The sequence below is a fragment of the Oryzias latipes genome, chromosome 13 (genome assembly GCF_053564925.1).
Source record: "Oryzias latipes strain Hd-rR chromosome 13, Olatipes_Hd-rR_3.1".
In the NCBI taxonomy this organism is placed as follows: Eukaryota; Metazoa; Chordata; class Actinopteri; order Beloniformes; family Adrianichthyidae; genus Oryzias; species Oryzias latipes.
This window is the reverse complement of record NC_136249.1, coordinates 19,771,568-19,785,842: the sequence shown is the minus strand read 5'-3', so window position 1 is coordinate 19,785,842 and position 14,275 is coordinate 19,771,568. Positions and strand designations below refer to the sequence as shown.

The 14,275-nt window shown below is 38.4% G+C and overlaps 1 protein-coding gene across 2 annotated transcripts in view; it reads left to right on the top strand.

Moving 5' to 3' along the window:
• Positions 1 to 9,638, top strand: part of limk1a (LIM domain kinase 1a) — a 45,298-nt gene extending 35,660 nt beyond the window's left edge. For both annotated transcript variants that reach the window (XM_078930055.1, XM_078930056.1), the window contains 12 exons: positions 707 to 916; positions 1,075 to 1,180; positions 1,408 to 1,619; positions 1,729 to 1,915; positions 2,151 to 2,237; positions 3,980 to 4,111; positions 4,225 to 4,284; positions 4,422 to 4,487; positions 4,751 to 4,919; positions 5,011 to 5,066; positions 6,122 to 6,279; positions 6,604 to 9,638. In XM_078930055.1, coding sequence (XP_078786181.1) covers positions 707 to 916; positions 1,075 to 1,180; positions 1,408 to 1,619; positions 1,729 to 1,915; positions 2,151 to 2,237; positions 3,980 to 4,111; positions 4,225 to 4,284; positions 4,422 to 4,487; positions 4,751 to 4,919; positions 5,011 to 5,066; positions 6,122 to 6,279; positions 6,604 to 6,772 — 1,612 coding nt within the window. In that variant the 3' untranslated portion in view covers positions 6,773 to 9,638. The remainder of the gene's footprint in view (positions 1 to 706; positions 917 to 1,074; positions 1,181 to 1,407; positions 1,620 to 1,728; positions 1,916 to 2,150; positions 2,238 to 3,979; positions 4,112 to 4,224; positions 4,285 to 4,421; positions 4,488 to 4,750; positions 4,920 to 5,010; positions 5,067 to 6,121; positions 6,280 to 6,603) is intronic.
• The last annotated feature ends 4,637 nt before the right edge of the window (positions 9,639 to 14,275 follow it).

Genomic DNA, 14,275 nt, shown 5'->3' with positions numbered 1-14,275 from the left:
TGTGCGTCTGTTCGGAACTTGTTTGGCCGGAGGGCTGCGCTGTTGTGACCGTCACAAGCCACACGCTTTAAAAACAGTTGACTGCTTGTGAAACACAAGTCAGAAGTTAGAGATGCCTTTCACTGTAAAAGCTCGTGGCAGTTTGGGTTCATGCAAGCATGCTAGCTTTCCCTGAGGTCTTTAAATACTTTGTGTTGTAAAAACTGAAGAGGCGCATGTTGTGAGTGATGTTATATGAAATGTTGGAAGGCAGTGAAAATTCACAGTATAGTTAGTTTTTTTCTGTCTGCTTTTTAAATAATGAAAAACATGAAATAAATCAACTTTGTCGTTAGTTTGACAGAAAAGACCGTCGGGTTCTCTGAGTATGTAAAATTGATTCAGCATAAATGAAAACTCCCAATTATTACGAGTTAAAGAGAAATGATGTTTGTGGTTTAAGTAAATCCTCAGTTTGTATTTTGGCTTGTGAAACGTCTAACTGATATGACCAATCTAAAGTTCAACATTGGCTCAAGACAACGGCTGTCCATTGTTGTCCTCGCTGACCTCAAGCAGCATCTTTTCAACATGTGATTCTGTAAAAGCTGACGTAATGAGAACTTGACATTTCTTTCCTCAAAAAAAACAAACTTTACAAGGTTTCTCATTTTCTAACCTGCCTCTGTCTTTGACATCATCTACCCCTCGCCTTCTCTGTCTGCAGTGGGAACTGTTACTACCGGAACATCGTGACCCCGGTGTCGCCGCCAGACTCGCCGTGTTCTCGAATCCCTCACACCGTCACACTGGTGTCCATCCCGGCCTCAGCCGATGGCAGCGATGAGTCCAGGGGGCGGGGTTTCTCTGTGGCCGTCGAGCAGCCGCTCACCCCAACGAACAGCCCGGAGCAGGAACGCACTGTCAGAGTGTCCGAGTGAGTTGTGTGGGAAAAGTGATTGGCGGCAAGGGGGGAGAGTTTGTGAAAAAGCAGCAACATCAGTGTCTCATCAAATGAACAAAAAGGGATTGAAAGGCTGATCATCATCAGGACAAACACTAACTTATTCAAATGTGTCCTTTTTTTTTATCTAGAGTGGATGCTGACTGCATTAGTCCAGATGTGAAAAACTCCATTCATGTTGGAGACAAGATTCTGGAAATCAATGGGAAACCTATTCATAACATTCCCCTGGATGAGGTATTGTCATTTTTGGCTTTTTGATTAAAAAATAAGTCATTAAAGTGTGTTTAAGTTGTAAGAATAAAAAAGAAAATCCTAATTTCATTGTAAAATTACTTATCCTCACTGCTGAGAATGCAGGCTTCAGTGTTCCTTTTGTTTTAGAACTGTCAGTAACAATAGAGAAGTGCCCTGCTGGATCCTTTCACCAAGCTTGTCTTTCTAAATTTCCTCTTCATCTGCAGATTGACCTCCTGATCCAGGAGACCAGCCGACTGTTACAACTCACCCTCGAGCACGACCCTCACACCCAAAGGCAGGATGGCGGCTCTTCTGAGGCGAATGAGCAGACGAATGGCCCCCTGTGCTCCCCCCAATCAGAGAACCCCAGCCCCACCCTGCCAATCACACAGCCGCCCCTCCCCAACATCAACAACCTGAAGTCCCGCATCATAACGTGAGTAACGCAACATTCGCTCCTGCTGTTTTCCAAAGATTCGACTGCAGACTGACATCTGGACAGCATAGAGGAGTCATCCCACCGCCTTCACCTCTTTCTCTTTCAGGCGGAGTTACAGCATTGATAAGTCGCCAGGTTCCAGCAACGCTGCATCGCCCATCGCTCAGAGGAAGGAGATCAATCGATCCGAGTCACTCCGAGTTGTCTCCAGTCGGACTCACCGCATCTTCCGCCCATCTGACCTCATCCACGGAGAAGTGCTTGGAAAGGGATGCTTTGGACAGGCCATCAAGGTACTTAGTGGCACCATGTAACATACAGTATCCAGTTGGTGGCAGCACTGACTTTAATTAAGATTAAGACATGCTCAGATTTGGGAGGATGTATTGCTGTGGTTTAAACACATCGTGGGCTTTTGAAATTCCCACACTATCATGCGGAATAGTGGAACATAGCATGTGTCATATAACATCTGAATAGTTTCCCAACTTGTTGATCAGCTCACATTTGGCATGGTTGTGCATGAAGGTGACCCACAGGGAGACTGGGGAGGTGATGGTGATGAAGGAGTTGATCCGCTTTGACGATGAGACGCAGAGAACATTCCTGAAAGAGGTGAGTTGTGTTGTTTTCAAAGTTGCTGCAAACACCCTAAGGCCCAGAAATTTGTGAAAGAAGGTGTGTGTGTGTGTGTGAGAACTATGTCATGCAGTTTACTTACAACACTCTTTTGTTATGACTCTGTTTTATCGACTGTCTCCCTCTATCTCCCCCCCTTATCCTCCATCTCTAACATCCCACTCTCTCCTTCTTCTTTCCTTTTCCGTCCGGTGCATCAAAGAATGCATAAAAATATAAATATTATAAATAAAGCTTAGCATCAAATACAAAAGGGGTTTATACAAATATACACTTTGTCTAAAGACCCATAAAACCCTGTTGTTTACAGTAAGATCTGTCAAACAAAAGAGGCCTTCAGCTCGGATCTGCTTGCTCAACTGTTGGACAGGACAAGTAAAAAAATAAAAAATATTGTGAAAGACACCATCAAGGGTCATGTTAAAAAATTTGGGGAAATTCTGTTTTGCGCAAAAACTAATGGTGCTTCAAATGACAATCTATTTCATAATTAAAAATGAAAGTGAGCAGAGTAAAACTCTTAGGATTTCCCCTAAAACAGGACAATAAATAAAGACATCTGAGTTTTTTTTTTTTACATTCATCTGTTAACCTGTAAAGATGTCATATAATATGTTTTAACAGGTTTATTTTTCTTTTCCTATCAGTCCAGTCCTGAGCCTCTTGTTTTGAACAGATTATATTCTACTTCTATTCTATACTGCTTGCGCAAACCGGGTGTATATTTTTATTTAAAAAAAGTTTTTTTATTAAAAGCTAAACTTTGTAACAGATGGAAACTAGAAAAAAAAGGTAGAAGAGAAGAGTGAGGGTAAAGTAGGAAAATTACAGAATATAGAAAATGTATACATATATATTTTCGTTTGCTGCTTCTTAACTTGTGTATTCTTGACACTGCTTTTTTAATGTAGTGGGTCTGTGTACTCATTTTTATTGATTGGACTATGAGTCTGGAATAAATTCTATCTATATGTCTGTCATTGGACGTGAGAAAAAATAGAAAAATATCAAAAGTGACAATAAAAGTTGCTTGAAGTTTAATGTTAATAACTGTTTAAAGCAGGGCTGCATTTCCTCTGCACAACCACACAACTACATACTCACATTGTATGCACCAACCCACATAGTCACATGTTTACACAGATCAATACATACAACTGTACATTCTTTGTATACTTAAGCTTTTGGATTCCTGTAATACTCTACAGCTCTTTTCACTCATTAGCTGCATGTGTTTCTGTTAAAGAAGAAGCCTCAGCTGCACTGATGTTGACAAACCTGCGTTTTTTGGAAATAAAATAAAAAGTTAAGGAGTGTCTCGTCAAACAGGCTATGGAGCAATACATATTACTCCTGTTTCTGTGTGACGTTCAATCATATTGTATCATTGCCAACGCATGAGTTCAGCAGAATTTATCTGGATTTGTAGGAAATGCACCAAACTGAACATGAGTACAAAACGCTTGGTGTTTACCATATATGTTTACATTTTTAAATACTGTTGATATTATCATCTTATGACACTTGAGGTTTGATTACATCATAGTTTTGTCTACAAAGTAGTTGGCTGCTCATTTCCAGGGTTTCTGGTGTAAAACTTAGCTGGCTGTGAGTCAGATATCCAGTCAGTCTGGATAGCTGCACCCAGAAAGTCTAAACAGTTTTGGTGCTGACTTGTTTTAAAGAGCATGTGACCTAACGGGTTCAAATGTCCTCAGGTGAAGGTGATGCGCTGTCTGGATCACCCCAATGTGCTCAAGTTCATCGGAGTCCTCTACAAAGACAAGAGACTCAACTTTATTGCAGAGTACATCAAGGGAGGAACTCTGAGGGAAATAATCAAGAAAATGGTAAGCTGGGTACAGCCGTATGAGTAACAACTACATTTTAGTTAAATTTGGCTGCAATTGATTAATTAGAAGAAACTGATTTTTTTTAGTTTGAATGTGATTTGTTTTTCCAGGACAGTAACTATCCCTGGAATCAGCGGGTCAGTTTTGCGAAAGACATAGCTGCTGGAATGGTGAGTTGAAGGACTGCAAGAGTTTGAAGCTGCTCAATATTGTTGGAGCCATCGCCCTCTAGTGGCCATGCTCATAAAGTGCAATCATCTCTGTCAAATCTCACACATAATAATACTTCACTGCCTCTATCTCACAGGCTTATCTACACTCCATGAACATAATCCATCGAGACCTGAACTCCTACAACTGTCTTGTTCGAGAGGTAACAACTTTCCAGTTCATTGCGTGTAGATTTGTCTCAACATATGGAGCACTTTTTTGGAATAAAGTTGTGCTGCTTTATGATTCTCATCAAAGTTGCTGTATTCACAGAATTTTTTTTATTAAATTAGGAATTAAAACTATGAGGCATTAAAATAAAAGTTGCTACTAAAGTAATGAATATAATATAAGATGGGTTTTTTTAATTTCAAAATGTGATTCTGGCAGGTAATAAACAGCGTTTTTGCTCATCTGTTTTCTTAGGACAACACAGTGGTGGTGGCAGACTTTGGTCTGTCTCGGCTCATGGTGGATGACAAGCAGGATGAATCGCTGCTGCAGGGAAAACTGTCCGGTTTAAAGAGGCATGACCGCAGGAAGCGGTACACTGTGGTGGGAAATCCCTACTGGATGGCTCCTGAGATGATCCATGGTATGACACACAGGGACAAATGTGTTTTGCCTTCCTCTGCATGTTCATCCTCTAACAATAAATGAGCTAACATGGCTTTTTCCTCCTCCAGGGAAGAGCTATGATGAGAGAGTTGACATATTTTCTTTTGGCATTATGCTCTGCGAGGTAAGCAAATCAAAGAAACACACAAAACCTTGTTAGATTTCAAAAGTTCTTTCACAGGCTCTGTATTCTTCTCTTTTACATTACTCTATTTATTAAACACTTTCAGACCATTCTTTCCACATGAACACTTGCATTCAGCTGTCGTCTTCCATACCATTTTTATCCACTGACACGTTAAATGACTCTGCAGTGAATGAAGGAAGAATTCCTGTCTGCTTTGGTAACCTAAACAGTGGAGATACAAGCGAAGATGCAGGGTCCTCCTCTGTGAGATTAAGCACAGTCATTAGTTTAACCACATATGTACTAAAGTGTCTTAAACAGAAGATAAAGCCAGCAGGAGCTTCAACCTACAGATGAATTTGTTGTACCATTTGGCAGCTGACTGTGATGAGCTAACCACTGTGGTCCAGCCAAAAAAAGTTGCAACTGGCAAGCTACTTTTCTGCAAAAGCTGTATTTAAAAGAAATTGCGGTCCACCGCAGCCAGTGGGATAACTTATTGCCATCCTCTGCTGTTGCACATTTGTTTCTGACAGCGCTAAATGGAGTGTGTGGTTGCAGCACTCCACTTCTGCCAACAGGAAGCTAGTTAGCCACTTTTTTTTTTTTTATTGGGTGTATACACCTAATTTTCCCAGAATTATAGTCCTGCAGTCATTTTCTTTGCTTCTTGGCCTACAGTTAGTGAGAATTTGTCTTTTTTATTTAAGATTTTAGGTATTATATTTATTTTATTTTGTGAGGGGGAATATTTTTGTTCTGCCAAAAGTCATTTCTGGAGGGCCAATCGATTTTTCATAAGGACTGTAGACTTTGGGCTTGGCTACACACCAACTTCATTATCTGGATCCAACAGTTTACGTCAGTCCCAGGAACAGGACTTCTGCACATGGATTTCATTATCCAATGTCTGTTGCAGAGGCCAAAGGCAAAGTCTTTGTGTTGATTCAGACAGACAGGAAGGCAACAGACAGTCTGTATGTAGGATGAGCTTAAGGTGAAGAGATGTGTTTGTCCTGAGCCACAGTGCGTTTTGCTTCTTTCCTGTTCAGATTATTGGCCGAGTGAACGCAGACCCAGACTACCTCCCCAGGGCGACAGACTTTGGACTGAACATTTCTGGTTTCCTGGAGCACTTCTGTCCTCCTGACTGCCCCCCCGCCTTCTTCCCCATGGCTGCTGTTTGCTGTGACCTTGATGCAGACAAACGGTCAGACATCTTCAGCTAATGCACTCTTAACTTGTACAAAAAAAGATAGTTCTGAATAAGTTTGAGTGATAAAAGTCTTGTTTATTGAGTGCTACACTACTTTTTTTTTGGTCGATTTTATCTGCAGTGAGGCAATAAAAAATTCTGTTAGAAAACCAAAGATGGGTTCTTTAAATAAACCTGACAATTTTTTCATATTCAGAGCACAAAATCTGTTCAACGAAGAGCTAAACCTTTTAAGATATAGTTTTTTAAATTTCCTAATCTTGATAATGCTGGCAAATATGTCTTAATAGAGTCTCTGTTTACTTTGTCATTGTTTAGGCCTCCTTTCCTAAAACTGGAGGAGTTGCTGGAGAACCTAAAGATGCACTTAGACATTGGTCTGCCCCTCAAGTCTGAACTGGACCAGCTACACAAGGCATTCTGGGATCAGCACAGCGTCAAACGCCCTGAGAATGGCCTGCACACTCACCCTGAGCAGCCAGAGTAAGGCTCAGCACCACAGGAAACAAAGAAAGGAGGAGGTAACCCCTCAGTGGACAAAGAACACCCAGCTCGGGTGGCATCGTGGCAGTAGGGAGGAGGCATGTAAATGTTCCTCCTGGTTTAAAGCAGATGACATGCCGGCTCAGGCTTAAAAGAAGGTAGATTCGGGGATGAATGTGGATCTGAATAGCCAGCTGTGGAAGATAAAAGCAGGAGTTCTGCTGTGCCTGAGGTTGAAAAGTGGATATTCAACCAGACACAACGTTCAAATCATGACTCTTAAATGATGCAGATGGAACATACCAGTCATGCCAGTGGAGAAAACTTACTGTGCTTACAGTGCTGTCTCAATCCACACAAAACAAAAACTAATCAAAGACATGAACAGAGCTGACTTTCAGCTTTTCCCCTTGTGAGCCTCTTCAGAGTGCATTGTGCAGTTTTTGTTTGCAAGATTTTCTGTTATTTTCTTTTTTAACTTTGGGTTTGCATTGCTAAACTGACCCAAGGAAAAATGTGAATAAATCCCTGTGTGCCGTCTTAAAACACAATATTTTCAACCCACTTGTACCAGTCAAACAAACCTTTCAAGCTTTAAATATTTCACAGAGGAGTGCATGACTGTAAATAATGTTGTCAGAACGGATTCATGGTGTCCGCGGACTTGGACTGAACCACTGATTTGCAGGTGGCCCGCCCACTTTTTGTGTGTTACATTGACCTTGTGTGTTGACATATTTCATTCACTTTGACATTCAGATACAAAGCAAGGTCCAACAATAGAATCACTGTAAATGTTTTAAATATTGTAAATTTAGAGACATATTTTATATACATATGCAACATTGCCATATTTTTATTAGCCGAACAGTGGAAAAAACATTAGTCTGTAATATCACTATTGTGTCAGGCTTACCACTTTTAGCATTTAGAATTTAAAGGATTGTTATTCTGTTACAAGAAATCACTAGTTTGAATTAAAAAAATAATCATCATCATCATCATATTTTCAATGCTGGAACAAACTAACCATCAATCAGGTGAATTTTTCCTTGTATACTAGCTAAATCAATGTATACTTTATTAAAGTCCAATTTGATTTACAACTCTGCCAAAAAGAGCTGAGTAACAAGTCACAACATTTATGTTAACCACAATTATCTGAGTGCTGGCTCATCCTGATCATACTGGAGTTTAAATCCCATCCAACTGTTAAGAGGGAAGTGACGCCTCTCAATATCAATCGGCTTTGAAGGCAGTCAACCTGCTAGGATTCCAGTTTTGCTTGTGTACAGTCTTGTTACAATCGGAACATCAGGTACTGCCTCATCTTGTCAGCTCCCCCTGAGGATGGGCCACTGTTTGTTTACACTTGAAAGCTAGCTGTTGTTAATACCACTGTATATATGTGTATATATGTGTGTGTCTGTCTTCCCATCTGTTTGTGTGCATCGCCTATATATGCACTCTTCAGAAATGCTCTCCAGCCAGGTCAGACTTTTCTCCTGCACCTTGTGATGTAACTGAAATCCTGCTGTTTTCCACGATGGTCTCCTCTGCTTTTATTCCAATCAATACTTCTCTGTCTTTTTCTCTGGTAGATTAAAAAACAAGGATGAAAGACAAAAAAGTTCAACAAAGAAAGCAGGGCAGCTTAGAAAAAAAAGCATCTGGTTTTTTTCTATCTATATTTAATCTCCTTTTTTTTATAACATTTTAGTACTTTCATTTGCACTAAATGGCTATTTGGGGCCTTTTTTTCTTCTCTTGGGCTACTTGTGATAAGAAATGAATTTTGTCAGTTCAGGTTGATCTATAAATGCAAGCCACTGATGGAGCCTTTCAGCTGTAAAAAAAAAAAAAAGAGGGGGGGGGGGGCTTTATGTGGACTTCATCCTCTCAATAGCAAAGTTAGTTATGTGAGGACTACTTGCATCTTTATGCACTGCTTGACCCTTGGAGGAATAAGTTTCTCACAATTTGAAATATGAATAACTTTGAAGACCCATAAGTGGTAATGAGAACCAATTTCTTGCTAATGAGGGGATTGATGTCTCTGCTCTGCCTGCTGCTTACAGACTGGTCCTTTGTGAATGATGTTCTGTATGTCTGACTGCCTGCTTACAGATGTGATGCCCACAGAGTCCACTGCCAGTCTTGCTGATAGTAGAGCATTTAAAGTGGCCTCCCTCGTCTCTTCCTCATTTTGGCTCAGGGCCGTGATTTTTCCGGAGCTTTCCCCACAAGTCCGTTTATTCAGCAGCTTAAGACGTATGCACAATTTGCGGTGAGACTGGGTGAGCATATAAACTTCTGTCACTGGGTAGGCCAACACAGAGATGCCTCTCTACAACAAGCCTCTTTTGGTTGACATGTGGGCATGCACTGCAATCGAGCAGCTTTCCCCGTTCCTGTAAGAGCCATGTCACGCATGTTGCAGTGTTTGTGAGCGCCTGTGGTCATTGTGAGCATTTTTGCAGCACTTCTTTGCAAAAGATCGTTACCTCTGAACAATGCTGTGCCTTTTGTTGTAAGCTAGCCTTGCCAACGACTCGAAAACATGAACCGATTTTCTCCTTTTTTTATTGTATCATAGGTGCAACAAACCTGATTGGAGTGGATTGCGCATCATAACAAACTATGTTATATAAGATTTTAATTCTTGTTCTTTGTCATATTTATATTTTCTATATCTTCATTGTATGTTTTTTTATATGTTATATTTCTTTTTTGTCTTATTTAATTTTTTTACACAAGCTGTGAAAAAAATTCTGCACTTTAATCCTGTATGTAAACATTAAGCCTCTGAGGAGGATGTTTTTTTTGTATTGTTTTTGTCACAGCTGAAAATAAAATTGTTGCTCCTTAAACTTTAATCTCCATTTACTTGTAAGATTGAAAAACGGAAGTCTTCTTTGGGTTTTTCTGCTACTCTCACCACTAAATAACTTCACAGAATGGGGCATGACCAATTCAATGATATAAGTAAAAACATTCTAACTCTTACCCGGCTCACAATTGACAATGTTTTGTCACAATATGTTGGAGAAAACGTACAGATCCTTCAAAGAAATTGTGCACATCAATGAGTAAACATTTTCACCAACTGACCAGTAGGTGTCACTGTCAACTGTTTATGATGGAATAAACAAGATGCTCAAATTTTCTCAGAACAAAAAATAAATGGTAGGCCGTCATAAAATTTAGTCATTTAGTTTGCTATAAACTGCAGATATTTCTAGAATAAAAGGTTTCTAGAGAAAAAATGTTTTCATTCATTTTCATAATTAACTTTAATTGTCTTGTTTATTGTATTATAATAGCCATCTATTTGGGTTTTAAATTGCCTTATGATAAATGACAACATTGTTTGTAGGGTTTAATTTTAATGCAGTGGAAGTAACGTTTTTCTTAAAAAAAATCCCTTTTTAAAATTATTAATAACTTTATTACAGAACTAAAGGTGTGCCAGCACATGCATTAAAAAACATTTCATTGGTTCTGTGGTGAAGTGTTAATACATCCTTGATTTTCTATGATGATTCAAAAGGTTCATAAGGAAATGATCAACAAAGCAACTCCAAAGGGTTCTCCCAGCTCTTTCAAATGTCACTGAACAAGAACAGCAGACCATTAGATGATGGCTTATAGAAGCTTATTTTATAAAAACCATCAACAAGAAGCTAAATAATTGGCTGAAAATAGCAACAACAAAAAGTCATCTTCCATTATTCGTCCAGTTTTTCTTTCATTAACACTTGGTTGTCCAATCACAAACTAAAATATGGTGTCTTTATAAATAAAAAATATTCAACTCTGTGAACTGTGTTTTTCCAAAGGACAATCCTTTCTACTAAAGACAGAAAAATGTAAAACTTCTCTAAGAAGCCGACGTCACCCTAAAAAGCTGAGGTATTTAGAGTTTTGCATCAGATAAGAGGCACACACTCACCCAACATCCAACTGAAAGACTGCTAGAGAAGATGCAAAAAAAAAAAACTGCATACAATGTTGACTACAAATCCAAATTATTTGTCCCAACATGGATTTGGGAATTTTTCCAAAACATTATGTTGCTTGTTAAAGTTAAAGAGAAAATGTTTTCTTTGCTTATGCCACATTTGAAAATAGTTTATTACTATTTCCAGCAAATTTCAGCTGCATATGGCATATTTTTGCACGGCTCCAAGAGAAATGTAAATAAATGCACCCAAACACGTAAATCAGTACAGACCAACAAAGCACATTTCTGTTTTGCAGATGTATGCCCTTGCTAGAGTGCAATGTTTTTCCTTTTGAAAAGTTCCACAGCCATGTTCTCGTTTTAACCCTAAAACAATTACGCCATAAAAAGTTACATCATCACTTTTCCGGGTAATTTTTACCCGATATAATATACCTAACAAAAGGTACTTGTCATAAAAAATTTCACCCAGCAATAGTGCTCTAGGGTTAAAAAAGGCACCACATTTAATCGGAACATGTGTTTAGGAGTACGAGCTGACCTGGGCCATATTTTTGATACAAAGGTCATCCATCTTCTTGAGTGCCATGAACTTCTGGTGCTCAGTGGTGCTGCCCAACGTGATTGACAGCACCTGTGAGCAGGGCTCTGGGTTAAGGGTCAGTAGGTAGGTGTCACTTTAATTTTCAAATAATGCCTTAAACTTGAAGATTGTGGTGTTAACAGAGTAGTTTTTTTCTCTATAAGCTGTCGCCCACGAACCAAGCACTAGTAAGAGAGACAGACAGAGAAAGATAGACATGTGCAACAAGAAGAAACAACATCAGGACACCAGGAAAGAAGCAAAGCGTAGAAGCTTTTTCCCTTTTGAGAATCTAAAGTATGCAATAAAAGAATTTAATATTGAACCTGCTCCACAAACAACCCACACCTGAGAACTGAGAGAATCCTAAAACCAAAGCAGATCATAACTGACTGAAGAAATCAGCTCAGCTCCTCGAAACTTGGACACTTGGTTATTTGAAATGCCAACTTTTATTGTGATTAATTAAAATCTTTTTTTTTCTTGATTTCCTCATTTTCATTCATATTTTCGTTTGTGGTTGTAGTGTTTTGTGTATTTTCACTTTACATATGTTTAAGAAGGACAAAGATTTTTTTTATTATATAGCTGTTAGTTGAATTGTAGGTTTTTTTGTATTTTGTAATTAGTTTTTACAATTTATCTGCTGTGAATATATAAAATCGTATAAAACCTATATTAAGAGCCTGACCCAACGAATTGAATCAGTGAAAATGAACCTACTTCCGAGATTCCTGTTTCTGTTTCAAGACTTTCCTGCTGAACTTCCCAAACAACAGTTTTTACAATGGGACAACATTTTATCAACATTCATCTGGCTGGGCAAAAAGCCACGAATTACATTTAAAACCTTACAGCTCCCCCAAAAAAGAGGAGGGATGGCAGTCAGTCCCTAACCTAAAACAAAAACTACAGGCACTCATGGGAAACAAAAACATAGAGGAAAACCTGGAAAAAGTTGAAAACCCATGGATCCTGCCACAATTGAAAATCTGGTCCCAAATAAAGGAGGAATACGAACTACACAATAACTTAAAAATTGTAAGATGGTGCGCATACGACAATGATTTCAATCCCAACCAGTTAGACACTAGATTTTGCCACTGGACAATACAAGGCTTAAACACATATCACTCTTTACTAGACAAGGGAATAATGAATGAAGATTTCCAAACACTTAAGGATGATTACAACCTTTTACAGATATTTACAACTACGCAACTACATTAACAAAGAGATCCTCCACACCATGGATACACAGGAACCAGTGCTTGGCGAAATATTAACAGCATACAAAGGAAAATGTAAAAAAGGTATGATATCTAGACTTAACAAGGGATTTATGAGTAAAAAATTGACTTCAACTCAATACATAAAAAGTAAACGGGAGAAAGACAGCAACACAACTATGACAGACAAAGAATGGAGAGATTGTTGTATATCAATGTGGAAATGTACAAATTCACACGCCTGGAGAGAATTTAAATGGAAATGTTTGATGAAGTTTTTTATTACGCCCAAACAAAAGAAACATGGCAATGGAAATAAAAGTAAGTGCTGGAGGCAGTGTATTTTACTAGTCTGATTTTAGGTAAGACACAACTCCCACCTACCAATGAAAGATTATTCAGAATTTACCGCTGGTAAAAAAAAAAAGCAGTGCCAAGACACTGGCTCCTCCCCACTGTACCCAGCTTGGAAAATTGGATAGACATTGGATAGACATTGGAAAGACTAACCTACCTACTTCGGATAGAGATGCCCAAATTTTTGAAGATATGGTCACAATGGATATTCTATGTTAATCATTTACAACAAACGGAGGTAATGAATCTGTCTGGTTTGTATTGATAATCAAGGTGAATGTTTTGGGTTTTTTTTTTAACTTCCCTCCCTCCCTAATAATGCATCCGCTGTTGCCTGTTTAGTGTCTTGTAAGATTTTAAGTTATGTTATTGAAAAAAGAAAAGAATTGTTGAGAATGGAGATATATGTCATGGGTCCAAAATTGGCCCTAAGTGAATTTAACCCTTGTGCTATCTTAGATGACCCCACCCTTACATTGATGTGTTCTCCCTACCATGACAAAGGTGGATAAAGGTGGAAAGATTTCATGTAATCCATGGACATCAGTGAAGATCACAAATCATTGAAGAAAAAAGGTTCAGCGCACTGTCTAGTGGGTATACATGACCCAACTCCCAACGTTAAAGTGTCTAGGATAGTACAAGGGTTACATGTATTGTTTTATAACTTTCTCAATGTTCATAAATAAAATTTGGAAAGAAAAAAAACATATATTAAGAAAAATCATTCATTTTGTGCATACTTTTATATTACTGTTCATAATATAAAAATTAAAGCAACAAAACAATCTGAAGAGCTGATTGAGAGCTGAAAGAGTCAGCTCTTTCTGGGAGCCAAACCAGAAGAAACAGTTTTCTACAAGAAGAGCCAGAATTCCCAACATCATTATACGAGCGGGTGAGTCTTTGCTTGCACTGTTGCTGTGGTCACATTGCTTTATAACACATGGGAAAAACTTTAAGTCAAATTGGTGCAGCCTTTCATTTAATTTGCAATCAGACATTAATTTACAAACCTAACATTTTTTCAAATATGACACTTATCCAAACATTCTGCACAGATAGGCTGGCATATTAATTTAGCAGTAGCACAATGAGTCTCTCTGCTCTATTTATTTTATGAAATTTGGTATTTTAAAGATCTATTTTATTTTGTAAACTAATCTTGCAAAAAAATGATTTGCTTAACAACATTTTATACATGAAATGACACTATGTGACGACTACACTATGATTATTTACAAAAGTAACTGATTTTGGAATTATGAAAGTTTTATTGCTACACATGACTTAACACACATCAATGACTGATGATGACACTGGTCTTTTATTGTTCAATGCTGATGCAATTTCATAGTCTGACCAATAGATGTC